Source organism: Gopherus flavomarginatus, chromosome 3 (assembly GCF_025201925.1).
Source record: "Gopherus flavomarginatus isolate rGopFla2 chromosome 3, rGopFla2.mat.asm, whole genome shotgun sequence".
In the NCBI taxonomy this organism is placed as follows: domain Eukaryota; kingdom Metazoa; phylum Chordata; order Testudines; family Testudinidae; genus Gopherus; species Gopherus flavomarginatus.
In genome coordinates this window covers 22,664,651-22,684,865 of record NC_066619.1, presented here as the reverse complement: position 1 = coordinate 22,684,865, position 20,215 = coordinate 22,664,651, and the positions used below count along the sequence as shown (strand labels likewise).

The following is a 20,215-nucleotide window of genomic DNA, read 5'->3' as shown; positions in this document are numbered from 1 at the left end:
ATTGTTTCCAAGTTTTAAATCAGAATCAAGTCATCCATGATTATGTCAATTTATCAATATTATTATTGCACTGTAAAGTTATGAATATACGTTTATTATATCACAGCATAAACATGCAATTATTTTACTAATTAATGAATAATAGTATGTTGTGAAAAAAATGTCAAGTGACCATCACGGTTTCCTCAGGTTGTAGGTTTATGCCAGCAAATAGAACATTAGACAGAAACAGTACTCTGTTAGAATTATATATGTCTCAACACATTTCAAAAACAGCAAATACGTTAATGGTTTGAACTGTCACTACTGATACTCTAGTTCCTGATTAAAAATGCAGCTGATTTAAAATCATTTAGTTTAACAATGGATAAAAAAACACTGAGCAAGACTGAATACAGGTAGCTTCTTGGGTGCAATTGTATCAAGTTTTCTGTGCTGCCATGGTTAAAGAAATCTTATTGTTATGTTCATGGAAATCTTACCTTTGCCAAATAAATGACTAGAAAATGTGACATGTACTCCACACATTATCAACAGTATGACAAATTGCTGGTTATGCAGTATGTGACTGTTAACGTTATAAATACAACAGAGAATGTAATTTCATTGGTTATTAAAATATAGCATTAGAGTAAGAGCAAAAGATTTAATATTTCTTACTTTGGTTCTCCTATCTTGATACCAGGGTGTTGTGTATAGGCATGGGAATGTGTGCTGGGTGCAGATTTAAATGCCATGGGACAGATAGGACACTTGTAGAAGACTTCACAGTGAGAACCTTGAATGTGAGACTTGAGTGCAGCCACATCAGAGTACACAACATTGCAATGTACACAGCTGTAAGAGGAGGGGAAAAGAGTCAATATAACATAACACAAAAGTGTACTAGAATATGTGGAATCAAAACTGGGTTTTAGGCAGATGGAGGAGGGAGGGTTATGTATTCAATCTGATACAATCATATGATTTGATTGGTTAAAGTACAAATCACAGAGACAAGGTGGGTGAGGTAATAGCTTTTACTGGACCAACTTCTGTTGTTGAGAGAGACAACTGTTCCAATAAAAGATATTACCTCAGGCACCTTGTCTCTCTAATTTCCTGGGACCGACACGGCTACAATAATACTGGAAAGTACAAGTCACACATTAAGATCCAACAGAAACAAAATGGTTATAGACCTAAAAAAGATAAGAATAATTAATTTGCAAGATCTAACGCTAGAGGACAAGATTTGATAATATCTTTGATAATATGTTAACAACAGTCAAAACGGCCAATGGAATCTATTCCATCTGTTGTTTATAAATAAGAACTTTTTAGACCCATAGGTCCTAGAAAATACATTTTTATCAGGAGTAGGGGATTGTATGAAGAACCATATTGCAATCTAGAAGCTACCAAAAATGAAATACAAAAAGAATAACAACTTTACTATATTTATTCAGGTTTAACTTTAATGAAAATGTTTTCTTAACTGAGTGATTTTTCTCTGCACGTAGTCAAATCAATATTAGGACAGAGAAGAGTAAACTTAAATTCAGAGTGATTACACAGGAGCTTTACAATCTTTTCTAAACATCAGGTTGGGATTCTGAAAACCTTTTTCTAAAATATGCCTTTGAAATCTTAGTGTCTGACACCTTCCCACAATTCAATATACAGTAAAGCAAGTAACATAAATTGAATTAATATAAGAACACAGGAATTTCCATACTAGATCAAGCCAGTGGCCCATTTAGTCCAGTATCCTCTCTCCAGTACTAGCTGCTTCAAAGAAGTTCCAAAAATAACCTGTAGTGGACAATTATGGAATAACTTGCTTATAGGGAAAGTTTCTTACTAATCCCAATCTTTTGGAAGTTCACTTGAAGCATGAAGGTTTGTATCCCTTCGAAACTTTATTTCTATCTACTATAATTATGGAAGTTCTCGTTAGCCAGATAAATGTCCAATCCTTTTGACACCCACTAATCTGCTGGCCTCAATGTTGGCAATGAGTTCCACAGACCAATTATGCATTGCATTTAAAAAAATTCGCCTCCCATTTCATTAACTGTCCCCTTCTTTTTATATTAAGAGAGAAAGGGCAAATTCACTTATTATATATCATTTATTATTTTGCATCTATCATGTCTCTACCTGTTCATATCTTCTCTAAACTAAACAGTTCCTACCTTTTAAATCTCTCTTCTTATGGAAGATTTTCCATGCCTCTAATTATTTTCGTTACCCATCTCTGAACTCCTTCTATGTCTGTTATATCCTTTTAGAGATACGGTGATCTTATGGAAGAGAGATAGCATGATGATATAGGAAACAATATGCCATTTTTCAGATATGGCAAGCCAAAAGAATTAGGAAACTTTTTGAAAAGTGAAAGCACAATTTTTGAGCACTCGTATCTCACAAACACATTGTCTCTGAGATACCTCAAAATTTCTAAAAAAAACCCCTCTACTTCAACATAACAGCATATATGTGAAATTTCAGGTGATTTGGCTTAAATTTGTTAAAGATGGGAGGGGCTCAAATGGAACTTGTAAATGAAAACGAACTTCCATCTTAACTACAGACACGCACCTCTCCACAACACTAACTTTTAAGTATCATCTTCTTTTTACATTTAACTCCATATTAGTTCTACTTCTAATGTGCTAGTGATATCACATTCAAGAGGATTTTTTTTTGAAATGAGTTTTTTTCCTTATAAATAAAATAATCCACAAATATAAGTATCCAATGCTGACTATAATCTGCATGTCTGCCTGAATACAGAAGTAGCTCTGCTGAAGATCTGGGTCCCACTCAGTTCCGGGTCCCCCCTCCTGGACTCACTGTTGCAGCAGCTTTTTCTCACCCAGTTTGAGAGAATTCAGCTTGAGTCAAGTGAGCTGAATTTCCTCAATTTAATTAGCTCAATCAACTAGTCCAGATCACTGGCATCAAACAACTTCCTTAAATTATCAGACACTGTTCAGAAAGGCTGGAGGAAATACATCCTCCCTCAAAAGAAAGTTTGGTGTTGATGAGGAGATTCTGAGGATTCTAATAAGGAAGAAGATGGATTTTTATTTTACGCTCATCGGATGGAGAGGAGAAAAAGAACTTGGATGCAGACTGTGGTGAGGGGTTCAGACAGTTTCTCATAGGGTTTTGAAGAAAAATCCTGGATAATTTAGCACCATTGTCCTGATTCATTGTAGAAAGTAGATTTTGACTATAATGGGGTCTTCTGGCTGCTATGGGAATATGGGTAGAGGCCAGGTGTCTCTGAGGAAGATGTTGCATCTGAGTCCCACAGGTGAATAGGAATAGGAAGGGAATGGGCTGGGGATGGAAGTAGGGTAACCAGATGAGAGGGAGAAAATATCAGGACACGTTGGTGGGGGGAGGGGTGGACGGCGCAAGAAAAAAAAATGGTGCGTGCTGCCGGCGGAGCAGCGAGGAAAAAAAAAAAAGGCGAGTGCTGCCGGCAGAGCAGCGGGGGGCGGGGAAGCCGAGTGCTGCCAGCGGAACGATTAGGACGCAGAACAAACACCTAAATATCGAGACATCTGATCACCCTAGATGGAAGACAGCAGAAACCTCCCCCTTCTTCAGAGCACCCGATTACTCAGGAGAAGGGGAAGAAGGAGAGAGAGAATACTCAAAAGAGACTTTGGGGAAGATGAGAGTTGAATCTTTGGCCTGACCTATCCACGTCACCAAAACCAGAAAGATCCTGCCATAACATCTGCCTAGATTCAGTAAAAAGACTTCATCCTCCCCTCAGAGTAACCTTAACAGAAAACTTCTCAGTCATCCTGATAACCGAACTGTGTTTCCTTGAGGGGAAGACGTACTATCGGCTGGTGGGATTCTAAATCACACCACTCTATCTTTAGGTAGCCACTTAACATTGACTGCAAGGCTATACTGAAGTGCTATGAAGAAGCCTGCTCAAGGAGCTTGGAAAAGGGAGACTCTTCTGAGCTGTTGCCTTGGTGCTGCTCTGAGTTTTGGTGGAATTCTAGGGAGTTTCAAGGCTGCTCAGTGCAAGGCTAGAAGTTTCCTTGATACTCCTCCAATCCTGATCACCCCACTGACAGCTGCTTCCCAGCAGAAAATATGGGGAAACACAAGAATTGAAGACTCTCAACAAACAGCCAAAGTAGCAGACTGTTGCACTCTCTGATGGACAATGTGAACTGGTTTAAAGTATAGTGTAGTGGAAAATCCAGCACTGGGAACCTGGACTTCCCCAACTGAGGAGAAAGAGTGAGAAAAGAGAGGGAGAAAGACTTCAACAAAGTTACCTTCTGTATCTGACAGACAAATGGAATACACCCATCAGTCCTTTAAAGATACTGTCTAGCAGTAAATACAAAAAAGGTTATGATTATTCTACCAAGACTACCTAAAAGTCAGCTTATGTCTTTTTTTAAAGAAACTAAATTAGTAAAACATGTCTGAATTTATTAGCTTAAAAACTGTATGCCTTAAATATGGCCTCTCATGGTAGTAATATTCTGAGTACCATACATAAGCAGATGTCCAAATACATGGCTGACATCCAGCAAGAATTTGTATCCCAAAATGTGTAGTACAAATAGTATTTAGCCATGACAACTTTAAAACAATAAAACAGCATCTTGCAAGCAATTTTCACAATAAAGAGAAACTATTTTAGTTTAAGTTTGAAAAACATAGGAAAAAAACATTTATATATGTATGTATATAACAACATATTTTAGTTACACATGTGTAATACTGACCGAAAACCAACTCTTCGTGTGTAATGTAGGCAGTTCTTAGTGACGTGGGTCTGGAAGTGGACCGATCTGCAGATAGCTCCACATTCAGGACACGTATATGGAGATTTATGCTGATGAATTCTCTGGTGTGATGCAAAACTGCACTGGTTAGGAAGCAGCATCTGGCAGATATTGCAAGTCTTCTAAATGATAGACCAAAATAGATAAAACAAATGGTTTGGTTCAACTATATGCTTTCTTCTGTCAAACATAACAGTACATTTAAAAGAAAAAATCTGTGCTATGGTTGTGATATAAACCAACAAGAGCAGACAAATTTAGATGCAGGCCCTAGTCCTGGATCCCTTTGTAAGACAGAGGCCTCTAAATTGGACATTCTGGGCCTGATATAAAGTCCCCTTTACACACCACTCTGGCACTGTGAAGGAGCCTAACGGTCCATGTGAACTATATTTATGCCCTTAACTCAGAGCACCACAGAAAAATCTACTCCACCAAAATAAACTTAAATATGGAGTGTTGTCTTTACTTTTAGAACTCCTTGCTTATGTTGTTTTTTAATTGTAACATTTGGTATTTAAGTGCCACTTGATTGTGTGTGGTATTCAAGTGCCACTTGATTGTGTGTGGGGGAGGGGAAGGTTAATTCATTTTTTTTCTTTAAGAAGGTGGTTTTAAATATATTTACCCACAAGACCAGAGAATTGTGTATGCATTGTAAATATTGCACATGTAAATAAGAACTACATTTATATAAAGTATTTCTAAAGCTTTTCTTTGAAAAGGAGTCTCTGTAAGTGCAGTAGCCACTTTCCCAATCTCAAGCAATTATTTTTGGTTTTCAAACTAAAAAAATCAGTAAAATCCTTTAGTACATGCTGATCACTTGTCAAGTCAGAATCATCAGTACTTTCTGGCTGCTTTGTGCCATTCCAGGGATGGAATGCAAATGGTGTAAATCAGATGTAAACACAGATTTAAATTGGGTTTACAGCTCCTTTCCATCACTGGAGAGGCACAAAGAGGCTGAAGGGTACCTGTGAATCTGGCCCACATAGGTTTTAGTTACATGTATGGAAAAAAGCATCTCTAAATAGCTAGGCTACAAGCCTGGACAGATTTATGCTCAGTGCCTGACTTCAAGCACATGAGCAGTTCCAATGACTTCAACGGAACTATTCACATGCTTAAAATTAAGTATTAGATGTTAAGTCTTTGCAGAACAGGATCCCTAATTCCTCTTTTTAATACTTTGTTTTTAAATAACAAGCTGGTTATAATAAAATAATAAAAAATTAATAATAATAAGTGATTGATCCAAGGCAGAAAGCTATAAGCCTCAAGCTGAAGCCTGAAATTAAACTAAAAACTAAAACAAGCACATCTCTTAGGTCCTACACTGTAAACCAAATTATGATATACATAAATAATGGATATCTAATGTAGAGGGCTTCTGGTACTTTTTGGTGTTTCTATTTTTTCTTCGCTAAAAAAAATTAGAGGAAGGAGGTCATTGTCCATGAGAAAGTACAACTTTTAAAATGTTCAATTTCTGCTCTGATGGATTTTAGGATCATTTTTCAAAAGTGCCCCATGACTTTCAGTGGGACTTATGCTCTTGAGTGACTTAGGCACTTTTGAAAATAAAATCGAGCCTCCTAAGTGATATAGGTGCTTTTGAAAATAAGACTTGAAAATTTTACCCATAATGATGTGCATGTTTTACTAAAACACAAAACAAAAAATCCTCTATCAATTAGTCTTACAGACTTATTGAACTGATTAAACAAAATTATAATTATGAAATAATTCAATAGAGTGTGTTTATTCTTGCTGTCCCCCTCAAATGGTAGCCATGATATGAAAACGACCATCTCCTCCAATTCTGGACCATTTTCCTTTGAATAATTTTGAATTAGTTTAATAGTCCAAAGCTGCTCCTTCACAATATGTTGCAATTATAGTGACAACAGTAGAATCAAAATTGCAGTTGTAAACACAATAGTAGAATGTTATAAGTAAGGTCCTACCACATTCACAGCCATGAAAAACATATTAGGGTCTTTTGTGTACAGATTTCACAAGGGGAGACCTGCGTTTCTAAACTGGAGTTCCTGACCCAAAAAGGGGTTGTGGGGGGTTGCAAGGTTATTTTAGGGGAGTTGTGGTATTGTCATCCTTACTTCTGCACTGCCTTCAGAGCTGGACAGCCAGAGAGTGGCAGTTGTTGGCCAGGTGCCCAACTCTGAAGGCAGTGCCCCGTCAGCAACAGCACAGAAGGTGACAATACCTACCATATCATGCTGCACTGTTGCCTTCAGAGGTGGGTGGCTGGAGAGTGGCAGTTGCTGAATCAGGGCCCAGCTTTGAAGGCAGCAGCACAGAAATAAGGGTGGCAATATCATGCCATGCCATCCTTACTTCTTCCCTGCTGCTGGCGGCAGCTCTGCCTTCAGAGCTGGGCTCCTGGCCAGCAGCTGCCGCTCTCTGACCACCCACCTCTGAAGGCAACAGTGCAGCATGGTATGGTATTGCCACCCTTACTTCTGTGTTGTTGCTGATGGGGCACTGCCTTCAGATTTGGGCACCCGGCCAACAACTGCCACTCTCCAGCCACACCCAGCTCTGAAGGCAGCACCACCGCCATCAGCAGCACAGAAGTAAGTGTAGCAGTACCACAACCCCCCCTACAATAACCTTGCAACTCTCCAATAACTTCTTTTTGGGTCAGGACCCCTACAATTACAACACTATTAAATTTCAGATTTAAATATCTGAAATCATGAAATTTACAATTTTTAAAATCCTATGACCATATAATTGACCGAAATGGACCCTAAATTTAGTAGGGCCCTAGTTATAAGTAGCTTACATATGGTGCTGACTCATCATCATTGGCAATTGAGTCTATGCACCCATGTAAAGTTAGGGCCTAAACCTGCTCCCATGTAAGTCAGAGTTTTGATACCGACTACAAAAGAAGCAAGAACAGGGCCTTAATAGTTACTGTGAACGATAACATTAAGGGGTTTATTTGTTTTTTAAAAGAATATTACTAAATACCATGAGCAAAAGTAATCGCCCAAACAATTTAACAGTTTGAGAATGTTATGCTTATTCTAACATGGAATATACTTTTTATTAATATTATGGTGATTCTCCACCAGGGTCACAGGCATGTTCCAGTAAGGATTGCTTATCTGAGCAGGACTGCAGGATCAGACCCTAAATATATAAGGTGAAATCCTGGCTTCATGGAAGTTTGCCTTTGACTTCAATGATGCCAGTATTTCAGGTATAAAGGGATTCTTTTTTAAAGATACTATTTTGTACAGCTCTCTAATTTTAGAAACCTGACAAGAGACAAAGTAAGTTCATTTTTATTCCTTTCATAATGCAAGATCTCGGCCTAAATGCTTTTGAGGACCCATGCAAACCCAGAAAAAAAATTATAAAAAGTTTTATTTTAAAGATTAACATGAAATATCTTGAACTCTACACTGAATTAGGGAGTTTATTTTTAAGCAGTTCACTTTTAAACTTTACTTTATAATCTTGATGGCCGTATACGTTGGAGCGTGGGCTTGTTCCAAGCATGTGCCACAAAACGTCCTCATTTTACACACACACACAAACTTCAAAAAGCCAAATATTTGTTCTCAATTGTCCCAACAAATAATTCCTGAAACACTCAATTATGACTTCCATTACTAATAGAACTAACGTGGGGTTTTAATTTTGTGTTAATCACAGGCTTAAGGGCAAAAGCCTGACTAACCATAACTCTATTTAAAATGTTCTTACCACATTTATTGAGCTTCAGTACCACTGCCACAATTTATCTTTTGCCATCTACGTATTAACAAGCAGTAATACAATAGTGGAGAATCTGGAGTATTCTTTGATTACATAAGAAAATGGCAAAACAAAACTTCTTATTCCAATAATAGAAATATATGGATTTTTCATATTCCTTCCAAAGTATCTTTGTTTGCAGCACTACAAAAGAAAACCTGGATGTTACGCCACAGAAAAGCCATACACCATTACCAATCCCACTAAGTATTCCTCAGTTCAGAAGTGACAGCAAGCACTTTGCATAATTAGTCTACAACACTAACACCGCAGAATGTCACAAAACTCCAGCAATACTAGTTGTTAACGTAGCAAACTGTCTACTTTGACAAGTGTAGAAAATATTTGTAATTGTAGCTGCTTACAAGACACTACCAGGGAATTCTACAAGCCAACACTTCTGCTTAACACTTTATGTTGGGCTTAAGGTGGGCCTGAATGTCCACGTCCATCATTCCAACCCACATAAGAACAAAACATGTTTTTCTCAGTGTGACAAGGATTACGTCTTCATTTAGGATCTAGGAGTAAGGAGGAAGAGGCTTAGGGGAAAATGGTGGTGAAGAGAAATAAAAACCCACAAGACCAGTTAAGTCATATTAAGGGGTATTGGCTACACAGCTTCCATGAGAGCTATGCAATATACCTCTAAGCCTATCTTACCTGAACATTTTATTACTTCAAGTTCACTATCTTCAAGTTCACTATATAGCCCACTGGCTCAATCCTGCACCTACATGAGTGGGCCCATTGAGTTCAATGGGACTACTTACATGAATAAAGTTTGGGCTTGTCTACACACTGTGGCAAATAACTCTAACCGGGTGTAATTTGTGAAGCACTCTAATTGCTCCATTTGGGCCCTGCTGGCATGCTCTAAAAAATACCTACTTTGCACTGACACAGTTCTATACTGCCATGTAGATAAGCCCTTATTCATCTACAGTATTAGACACATAGTCCGTTTCTGCGGTGGTTTGTGTGGATCTTTCACAAAATAACACAGAAGAGTTCCTATAATATATGGAGAAGGACCTCCATGTTCAAACAGTTGGGCGGATAGGGTTTTTTGGATAGTTTTCTCTTTCTGAGAAATATTTTTGAAAAGAAAAAATTATTATCTAGACTAAACCAAAACACAACATTTGTGCTACCTGCGTTGCAAGAGTAGTTAAAAGGACACTGAAGATTGGTAACCTCCAAATAGGAGTTACTGTGCTTTCTATTTGTTTGCAAAATCCAAATAATTCCACGTGTTCTTCCCTCATCCCCCCCCCAAATCAATTCACCTTTTCCGACCTCTTCTCCACTCCCCCCGGCCCCAGAAAACAAATCAGTGCTAGCAACCCACATTCTTGAGCAACTTCTCAATAATAAGCCAGTACTACGTACAAGGAAGAACAAAAGTCAATAAAGAAATAATATTTCTCTTTCAAGTTTCTAAAGGGATATTATAATCAGAGAAAAATTCAAAAATTATTAATAAATACCCAGATAATGTCCTTCTGCAACAAACACTATTCCCACAATGCTTACAATGATTGATGACAGAGCACAAAAATATATCTTGTCAGAAAAATGTGATATACTGTCGTTACCTAAAATGGTCGTGTTCATTAAAGCTGCTTTCACGTTGGGCACTGCATCTCAGTTGTAATACTACTGAATGTAATAATGCACATATATAAAAAAGTAGTCAGAGAGGTTAAAACCATGTCTGACAAAGGAAAAAGACCACAATAAATAGGAAAAATAATTCAGTTTTTTAAAGAGGATTTTGCAAACAGAGATTTATAGCATTTAAAATTTATTTATTATCAGTGTCCTTTAAAAAAAAAGAGAATTTAAAACTTTCTGCCCTTGCAGTGGCTCACTGAAATGATAGAGGCCGATGTAGCTAAAATGCTTGTTTTTTTTCTTTGAAAACAGAATATCACGTGGCCAGATACTAAGGCCTTGTCAACACTTAAACTTTTAAAGAGGTTTTGTTACCAGTTAGAGACAGCCATGTCGTTCACAAGTTATATGCAATACAGTCTAGTTTGCGTCCCCATAGCAGCTTTTCTGCCTTCACAACTGTATTTGAATGTCTGCACCTCTCATTCTGCCTACTCAGGCTTATTCTGGGGAAATCTGGGCAGCTGTCCCATTAGGCAAGAACATCCTCGTTTAGGGACAACTGGGAGGAAACAGCACAAGCCACACCGATTACACAAACATGAATAGGTTGTTCTGCAAAACCACAAACAAAGACCCAGCATGATGGAGCAGAATTTTTTTTTCATGCTTTTCTGCTCAACTCTGTTCATTTTATCCTTACCTCATCCTCCCACCCCACCCGCATGCCACGTGTCCTGTCTGATATGTAGCTTCTGAGCGATCTGGGGCAGGGAATGTCTTCTTTATTACTTGCTTTTACAGTGTCAAGCCCAATGGGGCCTTGATTAGGTGGGGTTCCTAGGCACTACCATAATATAAATAATAGTAATGGATTAGTTATAAAAAAGCCAACTGTATGCCAGCCTAGGCCTCTTACAGGGTGAGCTGACCAGTTATGGAGTTTTAACTATGTTGTGCATCGACACAAAATATATTTAGAGTCAACCATGCCAATAACTGGTTAAACGCTTGGTTAAAAATTATAGTGGGACCTAAGGGTGAAAATTCACCATTCCATCTTCTTCACCCAAAGCCTGAGTAATCAGACTTTATGCAGGAATCTCTACAGCATTCAAAGAGTGGGAATTCGTACATAGCAACCCAGAGTAAGGCCATGAGATTTCACTACAGGCCCTCTGTAACTATTATCCCAGCTAATAGCTGGAATACCATCTGCTACTGTGTCACATAATCCACGCAATCCTGGATTCAGTGTTTCCACACTCATCTACCTTTATATGATTAGCTACGTGAGGTGACGTGTACAAAGTGTTGTTTCACAGACATCCCAGGAGCACAGTCCCACAATGAGTCTTAAATAATATGGAGGCCCTTGTAGAAGCCATCTGCATCTGTACTATCAGAGGATTTCTTACTAAGTGCAAAAGCTCAGCAAGTCTACCCCTGCCATTGTCCGTAAGATGAAGAACGTTATACCACACTCCTGTCTCTGTCGATCTGAGTGGATTTACTGGCTTTCTATTCACACATAACAGGAAGTTGCAACACAAAAGCCACCGAAATGCTTTGAAATACAGTAGAATCCTTTTTAATTGGCACACCCCAGGGAAAATCCAAATATGCCAATTAAGCAATGGTCTCAATTATCAGAGGCTTATAGAATACATTGTGCATTGGTTTATTTCACTTTTATTTAATAAGTTTTTATTTAAAGTATGCAATGTACACAACATTTTTAAAATACTATATTAAGATCAATTTGACTCATTTTACCAACCATAAGAGAGAAAGAAAGCAGTAACAAGTAAACAAATGGGCACACAGCTCGAAATATATGCTAGCAAACATCACTTTTCACTCCTATTTTCAGAAGGCCCGCAAAACACAGCAGGCATATCATTTAAATAGAGTTAGTGTGCCATTTATTCATTGCCTAGAATCACTGTAGCACCCAAATAAGCGCCTAGCACACTTACGCACTACAAGTAATAAAAATTGAAATCAAATCAAAGACAGAATCAACCATAAGACAATCATTCCCATTAAGTGAGAGTACTGTTAAGGAGGGTGCCAATTAAGTGGATTCCATTGTATATTTAAATTCCAAAGCATAATAAAGGATCACTACAAATTCTCATTACCAATATCAGTATCTCAGGGCATAGTTCTAAACAACTTTGCTAAATCTTAATTTAAAAAACCTAAAACACCCTTACAGATGTAAACTTTTAAGACCTGGATTGAGTAAAATTTTTCTAACAGTATACTCTAATTCTGAAAACAATGACATTCACTATTTTGTGCTTGCAGTTTTTTTTCTATTTTTAAAATATTTTTTCAAGTATTTATTACTTCTCTCAAATGAGGTATGAATGTTTAAGTGAAAGCAAAAAACATATTCAAATCTCCTATTCTTACTGCTGAAACACTGGAATTTAAACATAAGATACTCTACTTGTCCACTTGTGTCTGCAGCCTGCTGGAAATGTGTAGCAAGAGATGTCTCATCTTGGAAAACTTCATTGCACTCCAAACACTTTAGACTATGTCTACAGAGTTTTGATGGATCTTCATCTAGAGGCATAGCTGGAATGATAGGTGTACTTGCTGGGGCTGATATTACTGTTCCAGTTATGCCAGACTGTATCTTGGTTACAGTATGTGTGCCAACTCCCGTAGGGCTTTGAAGAGTAGAAGATGCAACAGTATTGCTTGAAGGAGACGCTATCATTTGATCTGCTGGGACTGGTTTTAAAATCAAATGGGAGCACTGCATTACAACTCCTTTTTCCTTATGTCCACGAGCATGGGAAAGAAGACTGCATTTATTGTAGAAAACTAAATTTTTTGTACAATGGTTACATGTCACTTCAATTCGCACACTCCTTCTATCATAATGCTGTGTCAGACTCTTTTCGAGTGCAAACGAATCACCACATTCCAAACACTTGTAACCACGTGTTGGTAACGTTATACCTGCATTGGCAGGAGGACTGAGGTTTGGGACGTAAACTGGGACGGGATTAACACTACTCAGCACCTTATTGAAGGCTTCCACTACAGAACTCTGCAGAGATGATACCACCTGGACTCGCGACACTTTTTTAGAAGGCTGTGAGGCTGCTGCAGAAATTATTGCCTGCTTTATTTGTTGCTGAGGTTTTGTTAGCACTTGGCGGAGTTCAGAGGTGGTTTGAGCACCTTGAGGCAGAAGATTAAGGTTGGCAAGATGGACTGTCTTTGGCACAAGTTTAGCACTGGCTAGGCTTGATGCTGGCACCACAACAGTCTGCTGCTGTATAGCATTAGCAGCTTTAATAATGGCACTACTGGCACTTTGCACAGAAGCAGCAGATATTACAGTGGCTTTCACTGTAGTATTGTTAGCAAGCTTCAGATTAATAACTTGTGAACCTGCTGTTTTAACTGCTGAAACTGGGAGAAAGGCAGTAGCCACAGGTTTAATAGTGACCTGTTTTGGTGCAAGTTCTGCAGATGTAACTGCATTAGTGACAACTGCTGACTGGAGAGGTGTCCTAGGAGGAGAAGAAAGAACAGCAGCAGAAGTTGGAGAGGATAGGAGAGATGTCATGGAAGCTACCATGGAAGCAGTTTGCTCTGGCTTTTTACCAGAGTCCAAATCAACTTCTGGCAACACCCTTGTAACTGTTCTCTTGATTTCCCCCGAGGAAGTCTTGATGGTTTTTATGCGAACTTTTGGAATGGCTGGCGTTGACCCTGCAGGAGAAGATGGAGACCCTTTGCTGCTGTTTTCACTTGATACACTTCGGGGACTATCGGGTTGTTTTATAGATGGTTTTTTAGCACCATCAATAAGACTCTGAGATTCAGGTGATTTTTCAATAGCCCGGGGACTTTCATTCATGTCTTTTGGTAATGGAGAAGATTCTCTTGAAGTAGACAGTAATTCGTTACTAGTATCTGTAGCTGCCTTTTTAGCACTCAGTGCTGCAATTGCAGCAATGCATGAAGAAAGCTTTGCTGATGACTTTGCTTTGGACTGTGAAATGCTAGCAAGATTTGTTTCACCTTTTTCAGTACCTAGTTTTCCATCAAGTACCCTGTTTTCAGAATTGTCTTTTAGCAATTTGTCCTCTATTTTTCGGGCTTTGAATGGTTCATAGACACTTAAATTCACTGAGTTTGTTTCTGTTTCTCTTTTAACACCTTTGTTTTTATCTACATTACTTGAAACTGGAATTCCAGGTTTAATCAAGTTTTCCCCTCCAAGCATCTTTAGTTTGTCATATTCCTGCTGAGAAACTGATCCTGTTAACACATTTGCTCTGAAATTTGCACGCATCTCTTCTTTATCTGGAGGATCATCCACTTCTATTTTTTCATCATCATCAAATTCTTCAGCACTTGAGATTGGGCTAAACTGGTTGAAAGCTGAGTCTTTCAGAGTACCCTCAGAGGCTGACCCCTCCTCTTTCAGACACTTCCCTTCATCTTTACCATAACTTTCAAGAGCAGATGCTGTTAGAAAACCATTATGTAAGCCATTGCCTGTGGAATGGTGGCCATCCTTATCCACTCCTTCAGAAGAATCAATATTACGTACATTTTTCACAATGACGCTCACACCAACATCTGATGATGATGGCACATGAGAATCTTCATCTGTGTGAGCATTCTGTTTTATGTGGTTTTCATGATCATCATGTCCAGACTCAATGGCTGCTTTAGGATCAACCATGTCTGGGATGTCAAAGGCTGCAAGAAGGTCGTCAAAGTCGGGAGTCTTCATATCCCCCATGTTCATGTATTTGTTTGGAAGCAAATCTGTAAAAAGAGCAGAAAATCTTTATATCAGTATATTAAACATCAAAACCATATTTGAATATAATATATATAATAAAAATAATGCCCCTATACATAGTTTGCAAATAGTTTTGCGAAGTGTTACCATACACTTATTTCACCCATGAATGTACAGAAGTGCTATAAATCACAATTTCTTTTCAGAAATTAGAAATTATACAATAGCTGTCCAGGTCCAAGCGAACATGCCAAATGATTACACTGTGAGACCAGCACAAAAGAAGTCTTTGGGGATTATAATTTTCCCTTTTGTTTTAGATTTACACTTTCCTTTCAAAAGCACCCTACTCCTGTATTTAAAAGCCAGACACCTCTACATTATGGAACTTAAAAACCTAGATCTCTTATACATTTGTACTTTTCACAGTTAGGCAGATCACTGAACATACACAAAGAATGTAGATCAAATGCATTTTTAAAAATGCATTGTTCCATCACACTACCCTCTATATGACTTGGATGTCCAGAATACTCACTTTTCAGTACAGCTATGAAACAGGTTCCATCAGGATTAATTCCAATTTAGTCTATATATTTAGGCTGATAAGTTCTGCTCCAATTAAATAGACAAAGGAGTAGAGAGGGAGGTGTGTTGCCCACTATTTGACATCTATTGACTGAGACAAGATGGGTGATGTCGTATCTTCTACTGGACCAACTTCTGTTGATGAGAGACAAGCTTTTGAGCTACACAGAGCTCTTCTTCAAGTCTGGAAATGGTACTCAGGAGTGTCATAGCTAAATACAAGATCAAACTATCGGTGACAGTCTTGAGTACCTTTCCCAGACCTGAGGAAGAGCTCTATGTAGCTCAAAAGCTTGTCTCTGTCACCAACAGAAGTTGGGCCAATAAAAGATATTACCTCACCCACCTGGTTTCTCTAACACATTGGGACCAACATGGCTACAGCAACACAGCATATCTAGTGACTGAATCAATTAAGGTCATGAGGTCTTTGCAGTCCTGGGCATTTGAACGATCTTCACAGTAAACAGTTAACCTCAATAAGCTATTTCACAGACTATTTCCAGTCACTCACGATGGACCCGAATCCTGCAAAGATTTACACACTTGCTTAACTTTATGTACTCTGAGTAGTCCCATTGACTGTTAAGTACTTTTGTTATGGTGGCTGCCCTTTGTTAACTGTGACACTGCCCTGCAATCTTTCCTTTTTCTCTGCAAGAACTAGGCAGATTGAAATTCCTTTGAGTTTACAAAAGGGTGGGTTATTAACTAACTGCCCCCAGAATATTTTCACAAGGTTAGAGTATGAGGAATACCTGCAAAGGACCTTTTGCTCCCCCTCTACTCTAGGGTTAAAATCCTATTAACTGAACTGCTTGTAAACACATATCATACCAACATCGTTTGCCTGACCAATGGATGTAATGCAGTAACATTTTTCAGATGGTCTTTAAACAAACACATCCTAGACTAGACTTCATCTGACAAAGTGGGTATACACCCACGAAAGCTCATGCTCCAATACGTCTGTTAGTCTATAAGGTGGCACAGGACTCTGTCACTGTTCACAGATCCAGACAAGCACGACTACTTGACATCCTAGACTAAAATACCATATTGACCTCATTTGTAAAGTAATGATATTTGGGAAGACAACCAAGTTTTCGCTAATGAAAATAGAACATTTTTGGCTGTAAGGAAGCAGACCTGGAGATTATAACAAAGCAGCAAAAGCTTTCTAATCTCAGGGTTTGTCCTGGGAGCTTCAGAGGGACAAAAGTTCAACTACAGCCTTTAGAATACCAAGTGATGGGGATAGATCTGCCTTGTGCAAATTCATAAGCACCTGAGAAGATTCTGGCTAAGGCCTTGTCTTCCCAGAGGAAACTTACCAGCACAGCTATTCTGAAATACTAATACCCATGTAGACACTCCATTCCAGAATAAAAGTGATTTAGCCTGGAATAACTACTCTGCTTCCAAAAATACTTTGGAAGCAAAGTAGTTACTTCAGAATAAAGTTACATTTATTTCAGAACAGTGTGTCTACGCAGGGATTTTCCGTTATAGCTGCCTGTCAATTTCCCCATGCACACAAGTCCTAACTCTCTGAAAACCTGATGAAAGAGTCAGGAGCTTGAACTTAGTGGCATGCTTACTTCCTGTGCAGGACAGGCAGAGGGCTCTGCTTGCTACCATTAAAGGAGCTGTTTGACAGGATAAAATTAAAAGAGAGTACTGGGTCCTGTCACATATAGTTAACAAGAGCAGTGATGGATCAGACAATGCTACCACATCTGCAGGAGGAGTCAGGCCACGGGCTCCCACCTGAGACAGAATGAAGTACTAGTGACATTTTTATTGCTTGTGCTCCAGTGCTTTGATGAGCACATGGTGTGCAGAACAAGCTGCTACTTACTGAACAAGGGCTCTCTGGCCATAACTTCAGCACCTTGTACTGTTTGCGAGTATCATCCATGTATATCACTAGGGGAAATCACACATTCCTCTTTATTTCTACTAACCAGAAATCTTCACTCACTACTCACTTAACTCCTTCCATGAATACATATACCTAGTCTAAACATAATACCTAGACTTCCCTTCCCATCTCAGGCCATGGTCACAGCATAGGTATTTGGGGCGGAAAGAGGAAAGAAGCTTGATTATTGAATTCTGGCCCTTGTGTGTAAGGGGAACAATAAAATAGATTTGCAGGGGCTCCAGCTTTGTTAGCGTTAACCATGAACATAATACATCACAGACAGTTAAAATACAACTAGAAGATGCCTTTGTTGGAAGAACGCAGTAGTTCTCAACTATTTCATTGACAACCTAACCAGAGAAAAACAGGATGTTGGGCCACAAATTCACAGGATCTCCTAAAGACCATATACACAAGTTTTGGTTTCCAGTGGAATTTAAAATATCTTAATCTCCCCATGGAGAGATATCACTAGCCAGCTGCTCAGAATAGGTTTATTGAAGCACACTCAGGATGCGATACAAGTAAAATAAAATAAGGTATTAAACAAAAATAAAATAAACAAATTTACCAGGTTATTGTGGTGGTGACAGTGGTGATGGTTGGGTTTTTCTTTTTGTTTGGGGGACTGTTTGTTTTTGAAGAGGAGAAATAGGATAGGACTGTTTGAATGTTTTTTTTTTCTTTTTTTAAAACAATAATTCTGCATACAGGTACTACAGTATGCAGCTCTGTGACTATTCAGTAGCCTTCTTGCCTCTCTGGTGCTTACATCTGTACTGAAATATCTAAAACATGTTGTTTCACGCCTTTATCCTCAGTACTTTATTCTCCACATAATCAGCCAGTTGGGCTAGCCCATGCCTATATCTTTCATTTCTGGTATACAAGGAAGATTCAAAGGTCTGAGCCTTAGGCGATGTAAACCAGTGCAGCTCCACTGAAGTGACCTGTGCACTCTCTTTCTCAAACGTACCACAAACGAGAACTTATGTATGTGTGCAGCAATGAAAATGTAAACCAGGACAAGACTTTTAAAAGTTTAACAGAGACCTTAAGCCCCATCCCTTTTTCAGCTGTACTGATGCTACTCACTGCTACAGTTCTCTTGAGGTATTTAACTGCAAAAGCTGAGGATTCTGCTCTTCACCTTAAATTTGACACTTAGTTCAAAATCTGCTTTTTGACACCAGTTGAGTAAAAATGGTTCAGGATCTAAAAATGAATCTATCCTAAAGCTTCAGCCAGCATTAAAATCTGTTTGGCTTAACTAGTTTTAGAAACAGAGAGTAGCATTTTAGAAAAATGTTCCCCATGTAGAACAGCCCTACAAGTCTTGTGCCACATCCGGAAGAAATCATCACTACTTTGAAGAATGACAGAGGCTTCGCTAATATGACAGATTATGTTCCATGGATCACCCAGAAGGGCTCCCCAGACCATAGTTTGAAAAGATGATGGGGGTGGGGGACAGGACTACATTTCAGATAATCAAGGCTGAGTTGCAACAGAATTGTTTGCTTGTGACATTTAAACGTGTGTGTTCAGTTTCTGTAACTCATTTTGTGTTACCAGATGACTGAGCTCCTTAAAAGTTTTTCAGATATGTTGAGATGCGATTTTTACAGATGAACTGACCATCCATCCTGAGATGGACTAAAGTCTTGTTATAGTAAGTACAAGTGTTTGGGAACAAAATAATGCATGTCTAATAGCTGTGTTTGGTGCCCTGATACACTGGTGATGGACACCTTCAAAAGGAAAGGCAGATAATATAAAAGTCTAAAGACTGGGGAAATTGCCATTTTGTCTGTACAGTGACTTGAGGGTCCAATACTGCCACTTTTGAAAACCCACATGTCTACCATTCAGCTGATAGCTACAAGTATCTCAGGCCATGGTCACAGCATAGGTATTTGGGGTGGAAAGAGGAAAGAACCTTGATTATTGAATTCTGGCCCTTGTATGTAAGGGGAACAATAAAATAGCTTTGCAGGGGCTCCAGCTTTGTTAGCGTTAACCATGAACATAATACGTCACAGATAGTTAAAATACAGCTAGAAGATGCCTTTGTTGGTCCAATCCTGCCACTTTTGAAAACTCACATGTCTACCATTCAGCTGGTAGCTAGAAGTATCTCAGGCCATGGTCACAGCATAGGTATTTGGGAAGGAAGGAAGTTTCTACTCACCACCCCACACACACTGCATCCAGGACTGCACCTATGTCCAGATATCTTACTGATGCTTGGGTATTTACATGCCTCTGAAACATCAAGCATAGGCCACTTCTGGAGACAGGATACTACTGGGTCTGAGGTATCTTTGGTTTGATCTAATATGGAAAACCCTATGTGCTATGACAATCAGGAGACAACCTTGTGCAGTCCAGGAATTTAGCTGTCATATGGCAGGCAGTCATCTGAGAATCACATTTGCAAGTATACTTGTAATAGGATTTGGGTAGCCTGGGAGCATCAGCACTTCTACTGCACACCACGCTTGGCGAACCAACAACTAGCCATTCCATGGCCAAGATATGGCTGACAATTTATGACAGTGGAATTGACTGCTCAGCAGACAAACAAATGAGAGATGCTGGAGACTTTCCCAGGGGTTAAAAGGGAAGTTTTAATATAAATTAGAATTGTCATATTAAATGTTGCTAGTATTTAATCTAAGCAAT

The 20,215-nt window shown here is 38.8% G+C and overlaps 1 protein-coding gene across 8 annotated transcripts in view; it reads right to left on the bottom strand.

Moving 5' to 3' along the window:
* The window catches only part of ZNF532 (zinc finger protein 532), a 160,850-nt gene that overhangs the window by 40,806 nt on the left and 99,829 nt on the right, over positions 1 to 20,215 (bottom strand). For all 8 annotated transcript variants that reach the window (XM_050944646.1, XM_050944644.1, XM_050944641.1 and 5 more), the window contains 3 exons: positions 12,688 to 15,038; positions 4,758 to 4,939; positions 661 to 837 (listed from right to left, as the gene is read on the bottom strand). In XM_050944646.1, coding sequence (XP_050800603.1) covers positions 661 to 837; positions 4,758 to 4,939; positions 12,688 to 15,018 — 2,690 coding nt within the window. In that variant the 5' untranslated portion in view covers positions 15,019 to 15,038. The remainder of the gene's footprint in view (positions 1 to 660; positions 838 to 4,757; positions 4,940 to 12,687; positions 15,039 to 20,215) is intronic.